Source organism: Tupaia chinensis, unplaced genomic scaffold (assembly GCF_000334495.1).
Source record: "Tupaia chinensis unplaced genomic scaffold, TupChi_1.0 Scaffold000099_1, whole genome shotgun sequence".
Lineage (NCBI taxonomy): Eukaryota > Metazoa > Chordata > Mammalia > Scandentia > Tupaiidae > Tupaia > Tupaia belangeri.
The window spans coordinates 3,656,081-3,677,609 of NW_006159563.1; the positions used below are offsets into that span (position 1 = coordinate 3,656,081).

The following is a 21,529-nucleotide window of genomic DNA, read 5'->3' on the forward strand; positions in this document are numbered from 1 at the left end:
CTGAACAATAGCTGGTTCACATATTTACTAAAAGACCAGCTTCTGCAATGGAACTGAAAATTGGGTTTTATTCATATCTTTGTTTACATACAACCTCATATTATTGAAAGAAAAGTAGCAGCATTAATCTTGCAATATAATAACATAAACCAGATTCAAATTAAAAAATTTTAACCCTAAGAAAGGAATGGTGTTGAGGCCAGCAGGTGGTATGGTTATTAAGCACACTGGACTCCCACATGGCCGACAGCAGTTTGAGTCCCAGACCTGATGGCTTGCTTTCTCACTTTCTTTCTCTCTCTGTCTCTCTCTCTCTCTCTCTTTCTCCCTCCCTCCCTCCCTCCCTCCCTTCCTCTCTCTTTTTTTTTTCTTTTTTTTAATAACCCTCCCTCCCTCCCTCCCTCTCTGGTCAAGTTAGAAATAAATAAATAAGCTAAATAAAATAATTCTTAAAAAAAAAAGGAATGGTGCCATTTTACTTATTTACTTATTTTATTGTCAGAGTATACATGAGCTCACCAGAGAGAGACAGAGAGAGAGAAAGCATCTCCCAAATGGGGCAAGGTCACACTATAGTCTCGTATCCTTCATTTCTCCATCCTGCCAAGATTTGTGCCACATGCAGCTGGCATGTTTTTCAAGCTGCTGGAGTCAGCTTCAAACTGTGGTAGGTCAAACTGGTTGCCATACTTCTGCAAAGCCAGAACCTCCAGTGTCCTACCTTTTTAATCTTCTTGATGTCTGGATCCTCGTCTTCTTGGTTGCTTTGGTAAGGTCGCATTCTTTCCTTGGTTTTATTAAGAGCAATAATCTAGAACGCAAAATTGGTCCATTTCATGATTGGAGAAATACTGGAATACAGCATAACACACAGGAAGTCCTGCCTACAAAGGTGGCCCCCTGAGACCCTCAGGAAGTACTTCCAATGCACCCTCTCCTGCCCTGGTGGTGAGGTGGGGGAAGCGTGGTGTTTCTAACAAAAGTGATTACGAGTGACTGCAGAAGGTGGGAACTGGGTTTGGGTTAGGAGAAAAACATCCTCAAACTCAGCCCTAACTGCCAGTAGTGACCAGGTCAAGGCTTCCTGTGGAGCTCCAGGGCATGTCAACCACCTTGTCTGAAGGCAGGTGCCTATCATAGCCTACGGTCTCCCAAAATAATGACACATGGCTAAACATTCGTTTCCCATGACCGGCTGTGCCACCCAGTACACGTGGTACAGCAGACTCTCAGAGCTCCTGGAAGATGGTACCTGCAAAGGGGTTGGTCCAAGCCAGCCAAGAGGATTCCTTAGGAAAGGATAAAAGGATTAAAACAAGCTGGGACCTCTTTATATCCCCAGCTTAGTGCTGTGACTTGTACGGAGCAATTCAAGGCCCCGTGGCCTCTCAGCTACAACTAGCAATAAAATTCACTCACTACCACACAACCACAAGCTCTGATAAGCCTAAGAGCCAAAACAGATTTACTAACAAGGAAATGCTTACAAAGCCAAGAAATCATAATTGCTCCTCTGACCTGCCTTTACATTTTGTCCCAACACCAAATACACTCTGCCATTTTCTGGCAAGGGAGTGGGAGACTGAAAGGAGCAAGAAATAAATTATGGCTCCTGTCAAGCAGCCATAGAAGATGTACCTGCTACTGACGGGTTTTAGCTGCAATCTATAGTCAGACTAAAATAGAGCATAGTGAAGACGGAGAAGCACACATAAATAAACACGGGGAACATCGCATGGGGATGAGTTTCTCTCATGGAGTAAATACCAACCTCTTTCACTAAGCAGACAAGCATCTGCTCTAGCTTACTGTGTCAGAGAAAGAACACAATAATTTTGTTTTAAATTACAGTGCCTGATATAGTCTTTTTAAATGGTTTGTTAAGTTTTCTGTTGTTGTTTTCGCTCTATCAGGGTTGCAGCGAGAAGTTAACGACTCTAATGATATGGTGAACACAGTCTGCAACTGATCATCAGTGGAGAAGCTATCACATCCCAGTTGGAATCTGCTCCTTCCTGTGCTCGGTACCCGGGAGGGGACATATGGGGGAGCAGGAGGAGAAGACCCCTCACGAGATCCACAGCATGTCTCAGAGGAGGGTATGAGGAAAATGCCTGATGAGAGCAAAAATGACAAGAAAGTTGCCAAATCTGAAGGGTCTGAACTGTTTTCGTCAACAAGGATACAATTTGTAGTCACGTCATTCCATTCTATTCCCTCTTTGAATCCAAGAATACACTAATGCACCACTGAGCAGGAAGAAGGAGAAATCTCATTCTCTACATTCTTCATTCTTCAGTTATTGCTCACTTCCCAGGAGAACAACAGGACAAGGAGGAAAGGTATACCCAGTGTTCTTTGCACAGACTGAGACCTGGGCGACAGGGAGGACCCAGGCACACCACATAGCTGTGGACTCCAGGACTCCTGGGGCCCTCACTAGCATCAGCCTCATTGTCCTGGAGTGCAGAGTCTGAGAAGTTCACGCTCCGAGGGAAGGGGAGGCAGGAATTCCAACCTCGTGAGAAACTGCACCCTGGCAACGTTTCATAGTTTAACTCAAATATTCTCAAAACTCTAGAGGGGAGAACATGGGACTCCTTAGATCAAGTTTAAGTAAAGTGTTTGTGAATTCAGTTCTGGTGGTTCTTCCTTAGTTGTTATTTTGGACTTTAATTGAATCTCTCTCATACTTACCACTACTACAAGGGTCAATCTGAAAATAGTAAAATATTATAATTAATTCTTGAATCTCTCATTTAATGAAGGAGATCAGGAGCATGAATAACCGAAAAATAGCACACCGTCGTGAAATGTTCCGGAGCACATCACCTAACCCTGATGTAGACATTACCTTCCCGTCTAGCTCTGAGGCCCAGCCATTGGGCGTTGACGGCAATAGAACTCAATCTGAGATTAAGCCTTTGTCCTGGATAGATAGGCCTTAGGTAATCACGAGGAGACAATAAACATGACACAATGAGAAGGAATCTATCAGCTGGCAAATACCTCTGATTTAAGCCTTTCGATTTCTGTGTCTTGATCTTCAAGTTGATGTCGGAGTTGGTTAGCTGCAATTTTTTCTGTCTCTACGATCTGAACTAGATGAATGTACTTCTGCATTAAAACTTCCCTCTCAATCAAAATGTCTGCATAACTTGAGAGAAAATTACACAGTTAGTCATGGAAATAATGTTCTACTATAGTTCTATATAGAATAGCAAACACTACATTTAAGGAAGAAGCCATGAACACAGTTTGTTTGGCTAACACTACTTCATGTAAACGTCAACTTTCAGCTTACATTTGGGGCCCTTTAATGAGACAGAATGTGAATCATTATCACTTTACATATTCTGTACTAATAGTACATTTAATGATGGGCCTACAATGCTATCCTATAAATGAAAAAAAGTGCAAAGGAGGTCTTGGGGTTTTTTTTTAAGCAGTACATCTCTTTAACAACAACAACAAAAAAAAACCCTAAAGTTTGTTGAATCGATGGCATGTGGCTTGCAGGGATTCTATTCAAAATATTTCACTAGGTAAGGAATTAGCCAATCAAAATAGCCGCTACCACGCAGGACGAAGGCAGCAACGACTGGAATAGGCACTGGCTAAAAAGAACTCCTGATTGTACTAGTGACCATCGCCCTTGTGGTGTCTCTTCAGGACTGTAAGAGCATTGACTATTCCTTTTTTATTTTTAATTTTTTTAAATTTGTCAGAGGACATGTATGCTTGCCAGGGAGAGAGGAAGAAAGCACCCCCCATAGGTGTGGTCATGCCACGATCCCTTCTGCTCTATTTCTCCCGCCTTTCAGGATTTTGAACACATGTGCACAAGCTGCTGGTAGGCTTTGCAAATAGCACTCGAACTGTGTGGTCAGCCATGTGGGATCCAGCCCCCTTAACCACCAGGTCATGGACTGACCTGATTAGTTTCCTTCCAAAGCCAACAGACACAAAAATTCTGTTCTAGAAATAAGTTCAGACTGGGAGCTGGCAGATGGCATGGTGGTTGGGAACATGGATTTCCACATGGCTGACTGCAGTTCAAGTCCCAGACCTGGCAGCTTGCTTTCTTACTTTCCCTTTCTCTCTCTCTCTCTCTCTCTGCCTCTGTCTACAAATTAAAAATAATAATTAATAATAACAACAAATTAAATAAATAAATAAATAAATCTTTTTTTTAAAAAAAGAAAAAAAGAAAGAAAGAAGTTCAGACTCTCAGGGACCCCACTCCAGCAGGCCAGCCCAAGTCCATTTCTTTGGCCAACTGTGGTAAACATGAAACTCACTTTTAGATTTTACAGTTCTGTGGCATCCAGCATTTTGCCTTCAAATCTTCTTGCACTACTCAGGGTGGTAAGATGCATGTTCTCTCACTTAGGCAGTCTTTCGTAAGTGGTATGAGAGCAGTAATCACAGTTACTGTGCATACGATACACCATATATTATCTCATCTCATCGTCTGAGCGATCCCAAGAGACAGGATTTGTGATCCCGATTACACAGAAAAAGAATCTGATCTTTGCAGAAGCCAAGTACTGGCCTCAGACATGCAGCTAGTAGGTGGTAGGTCTGGAATTCAAACAAAGGTTCATCTGATGCCAAAGCCTATGTTCTTTTTTTTTTTTTTTTGAGGGGTTTTTGCCATAGGGCGCGTGCGCTCGCCAGACAGAGAGAGACAGAGACATAGAAAGCGAGAAATCACCCCCCAGAGGGGATGGCCATGCCACAACCCCTTCTCCTCCATTCTCCTCTCGGGATCTTGGGCACGCACGCCCGGAGTGAGTTTTAAGCCACCGGGTCCGGGACACGAACCGCAGTCGACTACATGGGAGTCCAGCGACATAGCCATTACGCTAACTGCTGGTCCCGCCAAGCCTATGTTCTTAACCTCAAGCTAAACTATCTGCCTGATGAGAAATAACACATAGACATAAACAAGAATATTGCAGCAGACATATTTTGAGATATCTGCCCAATCTTCTATCTACTTACCTCCTCTTTGGGAACTTGGGCCCTGACAACCATGTTTACACTACAAAATCCTGCCTTCAATATCATATTAAACCAGCCTTAAATGAGATAATCAGCCCAAGCTAAACCAAATAGTTTTTTTTTTCCTCCTTGGAACCTGGGGCTGTGCCTTCGCCCTATTTGCTTGAACTGTTATGACATGCACTTAGAAAGTCAGGGTGCCCTTGTTGAGCAGCTATATTTGGCCACGTCCATGACAAAGAGTTAAAATGAGTCTGCTGAAATAAACAAGACAATACAGATGCCCAGAAAAGCAGAGACAAGAGAGCTAGAAAGTCTGAGACAGGTATGGGCACCAGGCTCCCTATAGGCTTTCTAGTTTCTGGTTCCAGAGTCTCAAGACATCTGAAAGCGATTTTACCCTGAGTTCAGCAAGATATTGCAATTTCCTTCTAATAAATTCCCTTTTTAACCTAAACTAGTATGACATAGGTGTGTGTTACTTGGAACCAAAAGAGTCTTAAAACAATTTTAAAAATCACAATTTTAATTATCTCAACATCCTCAGCACTTACATCATGTGTGCTATTAGTGTTAAAAAAGAACATAGTGTCAGCAATAATTTTACATCACTTATTCTAAGAAAGAACCCTAAGAAAGTAAAGGGACATAAGTGTAAGTGGGAAGACGGGGAAAGGAGAGAAAAAGAGAAGACTAGACTTCACAGAGAGATGCTTTTGGGGGCCTAGCCATGGTAGTGCAGGGAATAGGGCACCACTACCTGAAATGGAGCCTCAGAGGAGACCTGGGCTCAGATCCCAGGTTGACCAGCTCATACGGGGTGCTCCTACATGCTCCTGGGAACCCAATTAGCTGGGAGGCTGGTAAAAGGATCATGATGTGGCTTTTAAGAACATTAAAGGGAGAAAATAATAGAAAATGACAAAGGTAATTACTATGATAAAAATTCTGCCCTTCCTTATGAAGCTTATTAGTGATATGCCACATGAATTATAAATATATTAGATCAGTGTTAGGTAGCAAAGTGCTATTTTATTTTCTCTTTTAAAAAGGAAACAGACAAATCCAGTACAGAATGTGAGGCTGAGTTCATGTAGACTCATCACCAACATCTGCCTTTCCTCACCTCCCAGGTCCCACTGAAATGCTAGGAAAGTTGTTTTTAAAGAATGAAACATTATGAAATGGGAAAATATGCCATCAACAGACCTGAACTTCCATGAAATTCGATGAAGAGAAAAACCAAGCAAAATTAGTTTGGTGGGAAAATTGGAGTAGAGGAAACCACAGAGACAGATCCCTTTCATAAGCCTAGTTCTCACCAAGAGTAGCCCAGAGAAGCTCCAAGCTCAGAATCAACAAATACAAAGAATGCGAGTAGGCAAGAAGGAAGCTTTACGGTCTTTGATTAAACATGTGCCTTCAGAACATCTGGAAAGTAGCTTCCTCCTCTTCCTCTTGATCTCCCAAAAAATAAAGCAATAAAGGCTGAGTTAGCACTAGTGGCATGATCCCAGGCCACAGCCTGAAATATTTCTCTGTAGAACAAGTCTTATAGTTAAGTATCTCAGCCATAGTACATAACAGCTAAAAATGACATTTTACAAACTATGGCCAATCTACCTCTGATAACATTTTTTGATGTTCTTTTGTTTAAAATGCCCCATTGAGATCCTTTTTTTAAAAATTATATGAAAGGATTCCTTAGATTATTATTAGAATGAACAACCGTAGGGACCAGGAGATGGCATAATGTTTACGTCACGGGTCTCCCACGAAGTTGACTGAGGTTTGAGTCCTGAACCTGGGGGCTTAACACTCACGCCGGATGCATGTGTATGTATACCCAAAAATCTCGAGAGGAGAATGGAGAAGGGACTGCAGTATAGCCATTCCCCCGGGGGTGATTTCTCACTTTCCTTCTCTCAATTTCTCTGTCTCTCTGGTGAGTGCATGCACCCTATAGCAAAACAAAAACAAACAAACAAAAAACCTCTCCAAAAAGAGAGAGAAAGAGAGAGAGAGAAAGTATTTAAAGCTACTGAGTCCTTAGGACCAGCAGGTGGCGTAGCAGTTACATGACTGGACTACTGCATGGCTGACCATGGTTTGAGTCTTGGACCTGGTGACTTCAAAATCACATCGGGCCCATGTACGTGTGTATGTGCCCAAGATCCGGGGAGGATAATGGAGAAGGGACTGTGGTGTGTCCATTCCCCTGGCGGGGGTGATTTCTCACTTTCTGTCTCTCTGTCTCTCTTTGTCTTTCTGGCCAACACACATGCCCTATAGTGAAAATCTCTCTCAAAAATAAATAAATAAGGGACCAGCAGTTAGCGTAATGGCTGTGTCGCTGGACTCCCATGTAGTTGACCACGGTTTGAGTCCCGGATCCAGTGGCTTAAACTCACTCTAGGCACATGTGCGTGCGTACCCAAGATCCCGAGAGGAGAAAGGAGGAGAAGGGATTGCGGAGTGGTCATCCCTCTGGGGGCTGATTTGTCGCTTTCTATTTCTCTGTCTTTCTGGTGAGCGCACACGACCTATAGCAAAAACCTCTCCAAAGATAAATAAATAAATAACCAGCAAACTAATTTCTGTTGAAAATTAAAGTTTCTATGAACTCCTTGAAACTAAATTATAAATATGTTTTGCAAAGTTTCCTTTAATTCTTTGATCCAAAATTCCAAATCTAAGAACTTGTTACAAGAAAACAATCAGAGTTGTTCCTAGAAACACTATAGGAGAGGGTGAGTGGTAGGGAGCAGGAGGAGGGAAATCAGGACAAGAAAGAACATTTAACAAACACGAAAATGGAAAGGAATCTGTTGATGATGATGTGTATGGTAATGTCTTGGACTAGACTAATATGGAATATATTCATGCTGGGAAAAATCATGTACGGTGTAAGGATGTACAATAATTAAATGAAAAAAAATTAAATAATTCTTGGCAAGAAGAAAATAATCAGAGTTGTGCAAATTACATATGTGTAAGGGCTCCTTTGCAGCCTTTTTATTAATGGTGGACAAATCTGGGGGAATATGACAATAGAGAATTGCTTTAAAAAATTAAAAGTACATTTATATGTAGCTATTGAAATTATATGTCTATTTGTTATGATGGAAACGAACAGGTATTGCCAAAGGAAGTTGAAGGTATAATAATGCCCATTTCATACATAAAATAACAAGAAATTTTTGTGAAAGATACAACCCAAAATATCAATGGTGATTTTCTTAAGTGGATGGGATGATTATTATTTACACATTTTTTTGTTTACTCATCACATTTTTTGTTTTTTACAATAAACATTCATGTCTGATAAATGTGAAATAAAAATAATAATATGGAAAAAATATCTTGGGAACAAAAAGTTATTTATTTGTGGGCCAGCAGGTGACATGGAGGATAAGGCACTGGATGGGATCCTGTATGGCCCCTTGTGCGGTTTAAATCCTAAAGCCGGCAGCTTGAAAATCTTGCCAGGGGCATGTGCATGCTTAAAATCCTTAGAGGAGACTGCAGGAGAAGGAAATGTGGTATGGCCATCCCCCATGAGGGTGATTTTTCACCCCCACTACTTCACCTCTGGTCTCTCTGGTGAGTACACAGTCCTTATAGCAAAATTAAATAAGTAGATAAAAATTTAAAAAACTATTTGTAGAACCATCATAAAATGCAGTTTACTGGGCCCATTTCAAGATCAGTTGGAGCATACTTAGAAATCAGGGGAAATAAGAATCAACACTTTTTTTTTTTTTTGTAGACATGTTTGCCTTAGGGTGCATGCAGTTGCCTGAGAGAGACAGTGAGAGGGAAAGGGATAAATCACCCCCGGGGGGGTGGGGGGGGACTGGTCACACTGCAATCCCTTTTTCTCTGTTTTCCTCTCAGGTTTTCTTGGGAAGCGTGCACACACACCCAGCATGTTTCAAGGCACCCAAACCCTGGTGGGCCTTTTGGTAGTCTAGCAAGGTAACCATTTCGCCATCTGCTGGCCAAGAATCAGCACTTTTAACAAATACAAGCTGGATCACCAGCAGGTGCTGGTTTGTTTGCCTGATTCAAGCCTGATACCTTCCCATGTGGGTCCAGATGCATTACCACTGCACTTCCATCTAAACTCTATTTCTTTATAATTCTAATTTGCAATGTGATTCCTATGAATGGTATCATAAATTGTGGTTGGATATAATTGTAAGACTTGTGTATTTATTAGTTCATTATAATGTTTTTCACCAAGAGTAGCCCAGAGAAGCTCCAAGCTCAGAATCAACAAATACAAAGAATGCGAGTAGGCAAGAAGGAAGCTTTATGGTCTTTGATTAAACATGTGCCTTCAGAACATCTGGAAAGTAGCTTCCTCCTCTTCCTCTTGATCTCCCAAAAAATAAAGCAATAAAGGCTGAGTTAGCACTAGTGGCATGATCCCAGGCCACAGCCTGAAATATTTCTCTGTAGAACAAGTCTTATAGTTAAGTATCTCAGCCATAGTACATAACAGCTAAAAATGACATTTTACAAACTATGGCCAATCTACCTCTGATAACATTTTTTGATGTTCTTTTGTTTAAAATGCCCCATTGAGATCCTTTTTTTAAAAATTATATGAAAGGATTCCTTAGATTATTATTAGAATGAACAACCGTAGGGACCAGGAGATGGCATAATGTTTACGTCACGGGTCTCCCACGAAGTTGACTGAGGTTTGAGTCCTGAACCTGGGGGCTTAACACTCACGCCGGATGCATGTGTATGTATACCCAAAAATCTCGAGAGGAGAATGGAGAAGGGACTGCAGTATAGCCATTCCCCCGGGGGTGATTTCTCATTGTCTCTCTCTCAATTTCTCTGTCTCTCTGGTGAGTGCATGCACCCTATAGCAACAATCGCTCTTAAAAAAAAAAAAAAAAAAACAACTGTGTTTTATGCTCTTAAAAAAAAAAAAAAAAAGAACAACTGTGTTTTATTTGCTTATGATTGAATCTGCCATATACTTGGCTGCACTAAAATTATAATGTATTTTGTGGAAAACCTCAAAACCCTATATTTGAATATGTTTAGTAATAATAAACATGGTGATAGTAGTTAACAGAAACCAGCAGACAAACAACTTATGATTTGAGCCTTTGGAAATTTTTTCTTTCTTAAGTATAATAGTATATTTCTCTGCTTTTAGGAGACTGAGCTATATGTCTCATTTCTTATGTACTACTGTATTTCATTGTCTATTTTAGTACAGAGATGGTATTTTAGTAAAGAGAGAAATAGTAAAGAGGTAATGCAAACTTCAACACTATTATCATTAATACGTTTATTACAATTCCTAAATTTCTATCTGAGATTTTCAAAAATACTTACAAATTAAACTTTCTTGCCTTAATTTAGTTTTATTATAAAATGCAGAGATTCATTGTAGAAAAAAAACCTAATCAAACAGTACGGAAATATGCATAGTAGAAGAATATAAGGTTTCTTTCTTTCAAAAAGAAAATGGAGAATACCCTAATCCTACTGATAAATGGACCAAAAAAAAAAAAGTCAATAAATTAAGGTAACCATTGTGTATATTCTAAGCATACGTATTTGTGTTCATTTGCAGGGGGAGGAAATTGTGAATATGCACAGATATAAGGGCGTGTGAGAAGGGAAGAGAGAGACAAAGAGAAAGCTAGGCCTTCCAGATGAAAGGCATATATCAAAATACACAATGGAATTTTCTGTGGCTGACACGATTATGAGTGTATTTTAATTACTTCTTGACTTACTTCTTCTGTGCTTTTCTAAATTTTCCAACATCTTCTTAATATTTAGTGAGGGATAAAAGAAAACACACCAAGTCCTAATGGTAATTTACTCCATGCTTTGGGATTGTAAGCAAGGTTGATTTGCTTCCTTATGTTCTTAAGAATCTGAATTGATTCTTCGGTTCAATAAATACTTACTGAATGTTGTGTGTTCAAGGACTGTCAAACCACTGGGCACAAGAGCAAACAAAACAGAAATAAAAAATCCTGTCCCCTTTTGAAGCTTATATAATAATGAATAGAGAAATATAATAAATAAAATTAATAAGAAAAATATGTAGGGTATTACCTGGCTATTAGTACTGTAGAAGAAAAATAGATGGGAATAGAATACCAAGCGGGGGGACAGTGGTGTTGGTTTTAACCAAGATGCATGAGAGGCTCTCTGGGAGGAGATGGTACCAGGGCATGACCTGAAGCAGTGAGCCATGTGGTTACCTGGTAGAAGAGCCCTGAGGTGGAAGCAGACCTGGCCTGGCTGAGGAATGACAAAGTAACAGGTTCCCTGAAGAGGAAGAAAGTGAGAAGTAGACAAGGGGAAAATTCGTACACCAATATAAAGTCTCAGGTGTTCCTTTGTGCCAAAATAAGTTTGCACTTTAATTCTATTTTCCATGAACTTTCTGAAGTCCTCTTACACTAGAAAAACACTGACTTATTCATTTTAAAATGATGGATTTTATGGTATGCAGAGCATATCTTGATTCAAATACATAATTTAAAGAAAATGGAGGGTTCAGCAAGTGGCATGGAAGTTAAGGGCACTGGACTGCCATATGGCCAACCACAGTTCAAATCCTGGACCTGATGGTTTGCTTTCTCACTTTCTCTCTCTCTCTCTCTCCACCCCCCCAGTCAAATTAAAATAAATAGATAAATAAAGTTTAATAAAATAATTCTTTTAAAAAAATTCGAACAACAAACAAAAAGACAAACAAAAAAAATAGAATGTCTCCCCATAAGCAATGTATTTTGATTGCATCATAATTCAAAAACTCTAAAGTAAAAAAAATTCCTATAATTCCATGGAAAATAAAGGGTGTAGAACAATTCACAACAAATATAAAAGACAAGTATATACTATCTTTGTCATACAAAGAGCTCATTTAAAAACAGACAGGGACCAGCAGATGAAGTGGTGGTTAAAGTGCTAAACTTCCACATGATCAAATACAGTGCCAGTCTCAGATGTGGCAGCCTGAAAATCATGCTGAGTACATGTGTGTACATGCCCAAAATCCTGAGAGGAGAATGGAGGAAAAGGAATTGTGGTGTGGCCATTTTCCCTGGAGGGTGATTTCTTACTTTCCCTCTCTCTGTCTCTGCCTTTCCCCAACAAGCACACGTGCTCTATTAAAAAACCTAAAAAGAATAGAAAATCACCTATATTATACCTGATATAAATAATAGCAAATCACCACCTAATATTAATCATAGCAAAAAATGGACAATCTTGCCAGCAATCAAGGAAATGCTCATTACACTCAAGATACCAGTTTTTGCCTGTCAATATAATAAGTAATCAGTTAAGAAAATGATTCCAGCTTTCCCCTGCCTTAGTAGAGAGAGATTAAACTGGTACACATATTTCCAAAAAGCAATTTAGCACTGTGTCAGGGTTGGGGAAAAAGAGATGAATAGCACTCTGTTGCTATGAAGAATTCAGGCTGACAAGGCGACAGACCTATAAACAAATCAATACAATAATCTCTTAGGTGCTTTGAGACAAATAAGAAGTTACACTGGGGGCCCAAAAACCAGATTGGTCATTGTTTCCTGCTGGCAGAGAAAGAAAATGAAGAAGGATGGTACAGATAGCCAAGAGCTCTGTCCTAAAAAATGCACTGGTGTAAGTCACACTGGAAGGGACATCTTAGCACATTAAAATTCCTGTAAGTGCAGGCCAGCCCTGTAGCCCAGTGGTGAAGGGCACTGGATCCCACATAACTGATGGTACAGTTAGAACCTCAATCCTCTGGTTCAAAAAACACTCCAGGTGTGTCTGTGTGTGTGGGGGGGTGCCCAAATCACCATGGAGTGAAGAAATAGAGGAGAAGGGATTGCAGCATAGCCATGCCTCATCAAGGGGGGCTTTCTCCTCCTCTCTGTATGGACACCAGCGCACGCCAGGCACATGTGCATGCATATATGCTCAGGATCCTGGGAGGAGAATAGAGGAGAAGGGATTGCAGTGTGGCAATCCCCTTGGGGGATGATTTCTCACTTTCCCTCCGACTGTCTCTGTCTCTCTCTGGTAAGTGTACATGCTCTAAGGCAAAAATCTCTACAAAGAAGGAGGAGGAGGAGGAGGAGGAGAGATGACGATGATACATGGCTGAGCTATAGTCCAGGCAATAGGAATTAACGACATGAAACACAGCAATTGTGAGAGACATGGAGAGAAGTGGAGACCAGTGACGCTCTCTGGATAGAATCCCAAGTAGTGACTGATAAGATGCGATCAGTGGGCGGTGAGGGCGCAGGGGAACATAGGATTACATTTTGCTGGGTTGAGTAACTGAGTACATAGAGGATCATTCCCTAGACAGGAAGAAGGGGATAAAAAGCCACTCAGAAAAATGTGAGCTTAGTTTTAGACTTTTGCAATTTTCTGCATGTAATGAAGGCATCATATTCTGGTGATTAAGTGCATAAGCTTTGGCATTAGCCTGAGCTGAGCTTGAATTCTAGCTCTGCCACCTACTAGACTGGTGGCCTTCAAGAGGTCATTTCATCTCTCAAGACTCAGATTCAATGGGGATAGAACCGCCTACTCCATGAGTTGCCATGAGGACTGAACAAGAAGAGGTACACGGTGCACTCAGCATGAACGTTAGCAGAGAGAAAGCATTGTGAGAAGGTGGCCCTGTCAACACGGTGGAAGTCTTGGAAGTGGAAGCCATGTGAGGAGAGACGGGGAGCAAAGGCTAAGTTCTCCTCAGCAACACGAAAGAAAGAGAACACTAGGAGCAATGAAATAGGATGAGAAGAAATGTTCAACAGAGTAGAAGGAGCATTAGTAAGAGATGCGATAAGTAAAAGGAATGAGAATTTTAAGAGATGGCATAGAGCTCTGTATTTGAATGTTGAAACAATCCTCCAGGGGCCAGTAGGTGGCGTAGTGGTTAAAGTACTGGATTCCCACATGGCTGATCATTATTTGAGTTCTGGACCTGGTGACTTGAAAATCATGCTGGGCACATGTGTGTACATGCCCAAAATTCGTGGAGGAGAATGGAAGAGAAGGAATTGCAGTGTGGTCATGCCCCCTGGAAGGTGATTTTTCTCCCTCTCACTGTCTCTTTCTGGCAAGCATATGCACCCTATGGCAAAAAATCTTTTTAAAAAAGAAAAAAAAAAAACAAAAACAATCCTCCAAAGTAGGGTAAAAATGTTGAGAATAACATGAATAGTAAATTAAAAGAATACGTCATTATGTAATCATCCTGTCTATCCATGTACTAATGTGTAGAAAAAACCTGAACAGATGCACAATCAATTGTGACTGGTAAAAACTTTTAAGGAAGTATTGGGCTCAGAGAAATGAGAATGGGAAGGTGGGGGATATAAAAAGAGACTATAACCTTTTACTCTACATACTTTTGCATTGTCTAAATTTTATTTTTCTGAGAGTTTGCATTTACACATTACTTGTGTAATTCAAAATCAAGTATTATACATAAACAGATATATAAGGAAAGAAAAGCTTTGGAAAATCACTGCTGAGCCAGGTGACAACAGTTGCAGTAGAGTAGGGACAAAAATCCATCACAAAGGGCTGAAAAGAGAACAGGACCCAGGTACCCAGGGTCAGCTACCAAACTATTTCTTCAAGAAGCCTGAGTGTGCAAGAGAAGACAATAATTAGAGGAGAATTCAAGACCAAGGAGAGGTGCTTCGTTTTTCTTTTCGGATGGGAGAGATTTCTAGGAGATTCAACAAATATAAAGAAAAAGGTCAGGTGTGAGCAGTAAATCGAAAAATATAAGAAAGAAATGGAATAACTCGTGGAACAAGAAATCAGAGAGAAGGAGCTCAAGGTAGAGCTTTGCCTTGAACCAGAGCTGGTTCTCCTGCGGTGATCAAAGAAGGTCCATGAGGACGGCAGGTGAAAAGGGTGGACGTGAGGACAGACGCTGCTCTGTGAATGCAGATGGAAGGTCATGGACTTGAGAAGCAGGACAAGCATTTGAAGCAAGAACACTATGAACAGTGGGAAAGAAAACTGTCAGGTAGAAGTATTAGCAAAGGGCTGAAAAGAAGCCCTGTAGAAAACAAGTTATAACCAGCAAATCAAGAGGGTCTTCCACAGTTTTCAAACATAAAATCTCTCTTCTTCGACATTGCCCTTTGTGGGCTCTCAGCGAAAAAAAATGTTGGATTCTCTTTCATCATGGCAAATCCGGAGACACAGGCCTGACAGAATTTTTTGCTAAATGCGCACACAATCTCAAATGAACAAAATCCACATTTTCGGCTTTAAAGTAGTGACAGTCTTACTATTCTAAGAATATAAATATGGCCTTAGGATTGCTTCAGGCTACAACGTCGCTGCCCATTTCTGATTTTCTAGTTCTGTGGTTTTGCCATGACAGATGTAACATTTTCAGCTGTTCTACGCGATCACTTTTTTTGATTTGTGAAGGATTTCTCCATGTACATTCTATAAAGGGCTGATTTTTACAGGGATGATACGATACACACAGTGGCTTTTAGTACTGTTCCGACTTTTATACTCTGCACTTTGCTTTCAGTTAACCCTCTATCCAAGGAAAAGAATGTGGTTATGAGCATTAGGTGTTTGGTATTTGGTGCAGTTACCACGTTCAGTGTATACACGGTCCAGAGGTAAAGAGAGAGCAAATATAAACGGCAGGCTGTCTCAGGCACATGTAATCAAAAGGACTATCAAAAGGATAAAAGCAGATCCAAGAGGCTGGATTAGAGCTTTTATTTTTAACTGGAAAAGAGAGAACAAGACTTAATTGAAAGATTTAACTGGAGGATTAAGTCTCTTTGCTCATCAAGGTAGAATTGACAGTAAGAAAGAAAGGGTTAGGTCAAGCCCTTGCCAGACTAAATCTGATGTGAGCTTTAAGAAATTCAAGCACAGGAACCAGCAGTTAGCGTAATGGCTATGTCGATGGACTCCCATGGAGTCGACCGCAGTTCAAGTCCTGGACCCGGTGGCTTAAACTCATGCCGGGCGCATGTGGGTGCATGCCCAAAATCCCAAGAGGAGAATGGAGGAGAAGGGATAGTGGTGTGGCCATCTCCCCTGGGGGGTGATTTCTCGCTTTCTGTCTCTCTGTCTCTCTCTTTCTGGCAAGCGCATGCACCCTATAACAAAAACCTCTCCAAAAAAAAAAAAAAGGAAAAAAAAAAAGAAATTAAAGCACATGCCCAACTCCTTTTTTCCCTTGGAATGCCCTCCTCTGAGGGGAAAGCCTAAGATCCACCTGCACAAGACACACACTGAGAAGAGGAAAGAGAATCGATGTGGGACTGTGAGCAGAGTTTGGCTGGAGAAAGTTGGAAACAGGCGAAAGACAATGGGACAGTCTCAAACATGGAAAGCAGAAGCCATACATCTGCAGAGTGAGCAAAGCTAGACACGCTTGATGGTGCTCTGGACCAGATAACAATGTTCTCAAAATATCCAACTTCCCACCAACCCTCCCTGATCTCAACATTAGTAGAAACTGGGGCTGACAGGTGGCAGTGGTTAAGGGTGCTGGATTCCCACATGGCTGACCACAGTTCGAGTCCCCAACCTGGCAGCTTTCTGTCTCTCTTTTCTGCCCCTTAGGGTCTGACTGTTTCATTCCCTCTCTCTCTTGCTCTCACTCTCACTCTGGCTCTGTCCCTCTCTGGTCAAAATTAAAATAAATAAATAAATGTTAAGTAAAATAATAATTTAAAAAATAATGCTAAAAAAATTAGTAGAAACCCAAACCCTGTTCTCTCCTCGGGATACACCTCAATTCTCTAGGAGCCCCCTGGATACTCACTGCCATAGTCCACTAGTGTTGCTGTAACAGAAATACCTAAGACTGGGTGATTTACAAAGAAATGAGATTCATTTGGTTCATAATTCTAGTGGCCACCTCCCTGGAGGATGATTTCTCACTTTCTGTCTCTGGCAAGCTCATGCACCCTATGGCAAAAATCTCTTTAAAAAAAAAATTTATGGGGTACAGTGTGATTTTTTTTGATACACAAATATCATTGTGTAATGAATAAAACAGAGTAATTAGTATATCCACCACTTCATTTATTATTACTTCAGATTAAGATTATCCAATATACTCTCTTCTAACTATACTGAAGTATAGAATGTATTATTGTTAATTACAGTCATGGTACTATACTATAGAAACCCAGAACTTATTCCTCCTACCTAACTGCAATTCATTAACAAGTATCTCCCTGTTTCCCCTCTATTCTCCCAAATTCTGGTAACCACTATTTCATTATTTACTTCTATGAAAACAAACTTTGGCTTCCATGAATGAGTGAAAAAAAAATATATGATACTTATCTTTCTGTGGCTGGCTTATTTCACTTAACATAATGTTATCCAGGTTCATCCATTTTGCCTCAAGTAACAAGATTCCATCCTTTTTTATTGTAGATTAGTATTCTATTGTATACATATACTTATATATACACCACATTTTCTTTATCCATTCATCTGTTGACAGACACTTAAGTTGATTCCATATCTTGCTATTGTGAACAGTGTGCTACAGTAAACATTGGGTGGCAATACCTCTTTTCCCATGGATATATGCCAAGTAGGATTGCTAGCTCATACAGCAGATGTGCTTTTAGCTTTATGAGGAACTTCCATACTGTTTTCTGTAATGTAATAATTTACAATTCCACCAATAGTCTATAAGAATTTCCCTTTCACTACATCCTTGCTAGAATTTTTTTTAGAATAGTCATGATAACTAAGGTGAAAGGTTACCTCATCATGGTTTTGATCACATTCCCATAGTGGTAAGTGATGTTAAACATTCTTTCATATCAAGAATTTCCCTTCCCCTGCATCCTTGCTATAATTTGTTATTTTTTGTTTGCTTGGTTTTGTTTTATAATAGTTGTGCTTCCTACGGTGAAAAAATACCTCATCATGGTTTTGAGCTGCATTCCCCTAATGGTAAGTGATGTTAAACATTTTTCCATATACTTATTGGCCTTTTTTTTTTTTTTTTTTTTTTTGCTATAGGGCACATGCACTCACCAGACAGACAGAGAGAGATAGACAGAAAGCGAGAAATTACCCCCCAGGGGGGATGGTCATGCCGCAATCCCTTCTCCTCCGTCCTCCTCTCGGGATCTTGGGCACGCACGCACACGCGCCCAGCGTGAGTTTCAAGCCACCAGAGCTGGGACGCGAACCATGGTCGACTACTTGGGAGTCCAGTGACATAGCCATTACGCTAACTGCTGGTCCCCTTATTGGCCATTTTGAAGTCTTTTTTTTTTTTTTTTTTGGTAAAATTGTCTACTCAAGTCAATTGCCCATTTTTAAACTAAATCATTTGGGTTTTTTGTTTGTTTGTTTGCTTACTCGCTTGCTTTTTTGCTACAGAGATCTTTAATCCCTCATGTATTCTAGCTATTAGAATACACTTTTCAGATAGTTTATAAGTATTCTTTCCCATTCTGTAGGTTCTATCTTCACTCTATTGATGGCTTCCTTTGTTGTACAGAAGTTTTTTGGTTTGATATAATTTATTTTGTTGATTATTGCCATTGTTGACTTTGCTTTTCAGTTCTGGTTCCAAAAATTTAAAAAAAAAAAATCTCTGTGCAGACCAATGTCCTGAAGCATTTCCCCTATGTTTTCTCCTAAGGTTTCATAGTCTCAAGTCTTAAATTTAAGTCTTTGATCCACTTCGAGTTGATTTTTTCTTATGTGGTGAGAGATAGCAGTCTAGTTTCATTTTTCTGCTCATGGACATCCAGTAATTTTAGGACCAATTGTTAAAGAGACTGTCCTTTGTCAATGAATGTCCTTAGCATCTCTGTTGAAAATCAGTTGGCTGTATATGCAGGTATTTATTTATGAATCTCTATTCTGTTCAATTGATCTATGTTCAACTTGCTTTTACAACAGCCCACTCTTACAGGAACTAATTAGAAAAACTGAGATGGCCTTAAACTATTTGTGAGAGGTCCATCCCCTTGTCCCTGATACCTCACACAAGGTGCTGCCTCCCAGCATTGCCTCACTGGGTATCAACAGCATGAAGACTTAGCTGAAACACTTAAACTATAGCACTCATTCTTGCATACCTTGCAAGCCAAGAGGCAGGGAGATCACTTCAGTATCTTATAGTATCCCACTCTTCCTTCCCAGGAATCAATCCTGCTCTTTCAATTTCCTAAAGAAGCCCTCCTGGCCAGTGCTCATTATCTTTACTCCACAAACCTTCCCTCATTCATCATTTCTTCTCCCCATGAGTGACATCATCCAAGTCAGAGGCCTAGCAGATGTGTTAGATACCACGTTGGTCTAACACTGTCCATATCTAGGTCATCAAAAAGTCCTTTGATAGCTACCCCTCCTACATCTCTAGACTATCTTCCTCTTTTCTTTCTATTTCTTTTTATTTTAATTTGACAGAGGGAAGATACATGCACTCAACAGAGTGAGAGAGAGAGAAAGTGAGAAAGTACCACAATCCCTTCTCCTCCATCTTTCCCTCTTTCAGGATCTTAGGCACACACACCACAGGCTTCCTTCTTCTTTTCTTTTCCATTTTTTTTAAAGAGAGATTTTTGCTATAGGGTGTATGCATGAGAGACAAAGACAGAAAGCGAGAAATCACCCCCAGGGGTATAGACAACCGCAATCCCCTCTTTTCTATCCTCTTCTCAGGATCTTGGGCATGCACACACATGTTCCCCACATGCAAGTGTTAAGCCACCAGGTCTGAGACTCAAACCAGTCGATTACATGGAGTCCAGTAAGACTATGTCATCTCACATGAGTCCAGCCATTATGTCACCTGCTGGTCCCCTCCTTCTTATTTTCTTACTGACTGTCATAGTCCAGGTCCTTTAGGCTTTATGCTTAGGCCAGGCTGGGAAGAGTCTTTGAAGTTGCAAACTTAGACCCTCTTGCAGGCCAAGACCATCTTCGTACTGCTGAGGGTTGGTCAGTGTTCGAGCAGATGAAATACTGAAGCGATGTGTTTTTAGTTGTATGATAAGCCCTAAGTGTTTTTGACTGTCCTAACATCTACAACTAAATCAACCATGGTGGACAGATATGGCCAATAAAACAAAGAAGAAATATCAGTTACTGAGAATGTCCAGAGTTCCATACCCAAGTAGCAAACCACTTATGAAATAAGCATAGACTCAATTATTTCTAAAATGTTCTGGTCTCAAACCATGTAGACCAAACAAAACTGAGTCTTAGTAGCAGTTACACATAAATTGGTGCCATAACATGTGCTGGACACATAGCCATGAGCAACAATGTGATTTTCATGGTCCACAAAGACAGTACAATTAGGCTGGTACTAACAGATCTGGGAAACAGGAATACAGCTGGGACATGAGAGGGGGTTTTGAGTAGCTTTTGCTTCTATGTAGTATCTGTAAAAGGACTTGCAATTCATAAAAGGACTAATGCTAAAATTTTTATCACTTAATCAAAAGCTCAGACTTAAGGGGGAAAAAAAAGGTTTTTCCATAAGGCTTGTGCACTCCGAAGAGAGAAGAAGACAGTGAAAGTGAGAAATCACCTCCCAGGGGGGAATGGCCACGCTGCAATACCTTCTCCCCATTTTCCTCCTCAGATTTTGGGCATGCACACGCATCTGGCATAATTTTCAAGCTGTCAAGTCCAGGATTTGAGCCATGGTCAGCCATGTGGAGTCCAGTGCCTTAACCACTTTGCCACCTGTCAACCCCAAAAGCTCAGACTTTTAAAAAGAGATCAATAAAACCACTATTGAGTATTTAAAACTTTTCTATTGAAAATGCAGCAGAACCAAATTAATGGCTTTAGAGAGTCTTCTAAGGCTGAAAGTTTTAGTTAACCAACCACAACTAATTTATATTTTATTAGCACAATGTTAAGCAAAATTGCTGACCTACCTTTTTTTTTTTTTCCAAATCAGTTTCATTAACTTCCTGGCTTTGTTCATGTATGAACAAATTCTGGATAAATTTCATAGATTCGAGTTTGCCCCCAAAATTTCACTTAGTGAACTTAAATGAAAAAGGCACTACCTTCACTGATTTAAAAAGCAGAAACTTTAGAGGCAACTCAATGCAAAGACAAATGTAAGAGCTCAGGTGGAAAGCAGGTGCATTAAAAGGAACCATCAAAGCACCCAGCTCCAGGCTTCACATCAGAGGAAAAGGAAACATGATACCAAAAAGTCAGGACATAGACAAAAAGGATCAATTACTACCCAAATCTTCAAATCAAATTCAAGGAGAAAAAAATTTTCACCATCCCTCATCTAGATCACTTAAGTGGATTCTACAGCCTGCTTCCCAACAAGATCATACCTGCCCTGGTCTTGACTGTAGGTCAAACAATACCAAATAGATGCCAACCACTTTCCTATATATAAAACAAGATGTTCTCATGACTTTAAAAAAAAAAAAAAAAAAAAGTTGTTTTTTTTTTTTTTTTTTTTTTTTTTTTATTCACCCACACACAAAGTTCATACTTTTTT

The 21,529-nt window shown here is 40.2% G+C and overlaps 1 protein-coding gene across 1 annotated transcript in view; it reads right to left on the bottom strand.

Moving 5' to 3' along the window:
- The window catches only part of RASGRF2 (Ras protein specific guanine nucleotide releasing factor 2), a 289,250-nt gene that overhangs the window by 166,921 nt on the left and 100,800 nt on the right, over window positions 1-21,529 (bottom strand). The window contains 2 exon segments of the mRNA XM_006143501.3: window positions 722-811; window positions 3,010-3,157. Of these exon segments, the coding sequence (XP_006143563.1) occupies window positions 722-811; window positions 3,010-3,157 (238 nt within the window).